Here is a 3,736-nt window from a genome sequence, read left to right on the forward strand (position 1 = left end):
AGGTCTCCAGCTCCCAGCTCAGCCTGCAGACTCAAGCTATTGTGTAGGTCCGTGTGTATTCACACATTCATATATATCCCCTAGACAGAGTCACCTGCCCTTTGGTCCTGACTGGGCACTCGGCTTGTCCTTCTGACTGGAGCACCCGTTCCTCCTCACTCACCAGCAAGCCTTCTGGCACATCTGTTCTGCACCAGCTCCTTGGGGAAGACATCTGGCCCTGGCAGCTCTGCCTGCTGTAACAAAATACCGCAGACACCTGTGCACTCAACAATGCTGCCTGATCTTAGGCCTCTGGAGGAAGTTCAGTTCCTGGTGAGCACCCTTCTGTGGATTATAGTGTTGTGAGAGTTTGGGACACTGGCCCACTGATTATGACCTCACCCAACCCTTACTAGTCCGTGCAGGTGCCATCTTCAAATGCAATCACACGGGAGGTTCCAGTTTCCGAGTCTGAAGCGCCTGCAGCCACCCTCCTGGCTCTGTAGCTGTACTTTCTCCTGTCCTCCCCACGGCTCACTGCTTCAGACTGCTGTAAGGTTGTTATCTGAGTTCCTGCACTGATGGCTGCTTGGCTGTGGGAAATAGGCTTTGACCACTTCCAAGCTACTTAATTTAGGGTCTAGAACTCAGTAGACACTCAAAAGTACTGACTAAACACATTGCAAACCTTCCTGATATCCAAATCTTGATATCAGCTGATGCCGCAACCCTTTCTTCTCCAAACTAACATGTCATATCTGTGTCAGACCAGCTCCTCCGAGTCCCTTCTCTGCCGGCCACACCAATTCTGCTTTCACTGCTCATGGGCCAAGCTAAGCACGGACTGCTATTTTCCCTTGTCTGGAGCACTCTCCCCTTCATTCTTCCCTAGCTTGAAGTTGGCACACTCCAAGGACTCTTCTTAGTTTGTCCAGATCTATTAACCCCACCTTTTCATGTGTCCTGATTGTAATCCGACTGCTAGATGGAAATATTCTTTGTAAAAGGATCCGTATTAGCTCAGGACCTCAAGACTAAGCCTCAACGCAAAGGAGATTTATTTACCCCAGAGGGACAGAGGACAGGGATAAGGGATAAGATGACAGGGAAAGGGAGAAAGGAACAAGGGAAAGGGAGCAGGGTATTTGCTCCAGAGGAACAAAGGAGACAGAGGAGAGAGAGATGTGGTCCATAGGAAAATGATAGTTTAAAAGGTAAAAGGGGAAACTCAGTGTTAGGATGAAGTGTTCAATTTTAATTGGCATTGTTAAAAGGGGGCTTTGATTGCTGGACTTCAATACTTTGGTAGGAGCACCTTGGTGGCCAAACAAGGGAAAAGACCTTAGTGGCTAGCTTTAGGAATGTAATCTCCTGTTCTTAAACAAGGAAGAGAGAATGGGAAAGGAAGGCAAAGCCTGCCAGAGCTCTCTTACCATTGTCCTTTGTGTTAGCTGTGACCCTTCTAACTTCTAACTGTTCTCCTTAAGGCCAGTTTTAAAAACTAACCTCTCAATGACTCCTTTCTCGGAAGATGCAGGAAAACAAAACAAGACAACTCTCATAAACGGGAAAGCTACATTGATGGAGTTTAACTTTATACTTATGTGAATCTGCATTCCCGTACGGCTGGGAATGAATCCAAATTATTACCAACCGGTACCGGAATCTCTGTGAAGTTCAAAGCTTCCACGTACACCGCAGCATGGAGTTTCCATTCCCGGTCTATTGCTGTTTCAAAACAACTCACAAGAGCAAAAAGTACCAGAGACAGCTCTCCCTGCCGCCCAGCAAAACGGACTCTGTGTATACACGTACACAGAGACAAAAACAGAACACACAAGAATGAGCGCGCGCTGCTCATTCTTGGGCACAACCACCACCCGGGATGTGGGGCGTCCCGGGAAGGCCCCGCCCCACAGTTTACCCCGCCCACCACGAGTCTTAGCCCCGCCCCGAGGCTTGTTTCGCTCCTCCCACCCAGAGCTCTTGCCTCTCTATCGCCCTCTAAGTTGGAGGTTTGGGCCGGTAGGTTCAGTCCCGGTGGACTCTTCCTCTCGCCGGAACCGGGAAATTAAATTCAATTTAATGACGTTCCTAATACAGTTCTGTTAAGAAGCCGCAGAGAACATCGCTCAATCAGCCCCCTCCCCGCCCCCGTGGTCCCGTCCACAAACGGCTCCTGCACTCGGGTGCCCCGCCTTCAATAGGCCCCGCCCCTAGCGTCGTGACACCCAGAGACCCCGCCTCCTACATCACGATGCCCGGAGGCCCCACCCACTTAGGTCTCCTCCCGGCGTGAGGGGCGGAGTCGCGACTGCGCGCTCGCTCGCCGGCAAGGGCGCGCGCGGCCGCCGTTGGCCGTTAGGGCGGCTTGGGTGGTTGTCTTGGAGAACCAAGATGGCGGCGACGACGGCCACGGTGGTGGCGGAGGAGGACACAGAGCTGCGGGACCTGCTGGTGCAGACGCTGGAGAACAGCGGCGTCCTGAACCGCATCAAGGTGTGGCGGGAGGGAGGCCGGGCTTCAGCCTGGCGGGGGCGGGGCAGGCTGGCCGACGGGGCCGCGCGGCTTGCCCGGGCGCGGGAGGCTGCTGGCGCGGGGCGGCTGGCGCGGGGCGCGCAGGCCGTGGGGCCTGGGCCCTAGACCGTGGGTCGGGGGCGTGGAGCGCCGAGCGGCCCGTGACCTCCCCGCGCCGGTCCGGCGTCGGGCGCCCTCGCTCCTGGCCTTGTCATTTAGGCGGTGGGGAAACTGACGTGAATAATTCTGTGTACGCGTGTGTTGTGTGTGTTTCTCTTCAAGGCTGAACTCAGAGCGACTGTGTTTTTAGCACTGGAAGAACAAGAAAAAGTAGAGGTAAGAGGTTTTCCCCAGACCAGACCTTAATAGGACCGTACTTCCTAACGCCTAATTGCTAATAGATTCAAAGCTATTTTGAAATAGTTTTAATGACTGACTGGGGATAGAACGGCTAAGGATTTTACTTCTTTACCTCTGTTCCGTTTCTTTATCATTTTGCATGTTAGAGGGGCCTTAAAGTGCCGCGGTAATTCTGACAGGCCATAGCTAGATGCTCTGCTTGAAACCGTTTCAATGAGCTGCCAGTTAAAAATCTGACCATTCAATTACTTAAAAGCATCTCCGAACTTATCCTCATAAAAAAAAAAAATTAGTAAAACCTGTGTGTTTAAACGGGAGCATGACTTTTCTGTTTACCCCAAGTTTCAGCAACCGTCCTGAATCTCTTTAACTTCCTCAGCCTCTTGCTTGTCTGTCTCTACATCATCTTTCCTGTTGATTCTTGACTAGGCTCCATCCCATTGTCCGCCCCTCAGAAGCCCATATTTCTTTGCTTTCTAGTTACACAGTGGTGATCATTTGAGCCAGCAAACGATCTCCTACTGTTTCTGCTTAAGCGTTGTCAGAGAAAACTTGCTAACTCTGTGACCCCTCTGAAGCTGGAGTTGGGGGTACTAGGCCTCCCATCTGGTCACCTTCACTTTAGCTTCCTCATCTGTCCCTTTGCTCGTTCAGATGGCCTGTCTTTCCCTCTCAGAAAGAATGGACGTTACTAACTCTGTGCCCTGGTGCTGTGTCCTGAGTTTGTCAGTCCAGGGGAGGTCACCTGTGTCCGTGTGTCTGACCCCAGCTGCTGTCTTCTGTCTGTAGTCCAGGGGAGGTCACCCGTGTCCGTGTGTCTGACCCCAGCTGCTGTCTTCATCTGTAGTCCAGGGGAGGTCACCCGTGTCCGTGTGTC

General features: G+C 52.2%; 1 protein-coding gene across 1 annotated transcript in view; it reads left to right on the forward strand.

Annotated features, from left to right (window-relative positions):
* Nucleotides 1-2,324: 2,324 nt before the first annotated feature.
* Fgfr1op (FGFR1 oncogene partner) overlaps nucleotides 2,325-3,736 on the forward strand; it is a 29,641-nt gene continuing 28,229 nt past the window's right edge. The window contains exons 1-2 of the mRNA XM_026787497.1: nucleotides 2,325-2,481; nucleotides 2,782-2,835. Coding sequence (XP_026643298.1) covers nucleotides 2,380-2,481; nucleotides 2,782-2,835 — 156 coding nt within the window. The 5' untranslated portion in view covers nucleotides 2,325-2,379. The remainder of the gene's footprint in view (nucleotides 2,482-2,781; nucleotides 2,836-3,736) is intronic.

This window comes from Microtus ochrogaster, linkage group LG9 (assembly GCF_000317375.1).
Source record: "Microtus ochrogaster isolate Prairie Vole_2 linkage group LG9, MicOch1.0, whole genome shotgun sequence".
In the NCBI taxonomy this organism is placed as follows: domain Eukaryota; kingdom Metazoa; phylum Chordata; class Mammalia; order Rodentia; family Cricetidae; genus Microtus; species Microtus ochrogaster.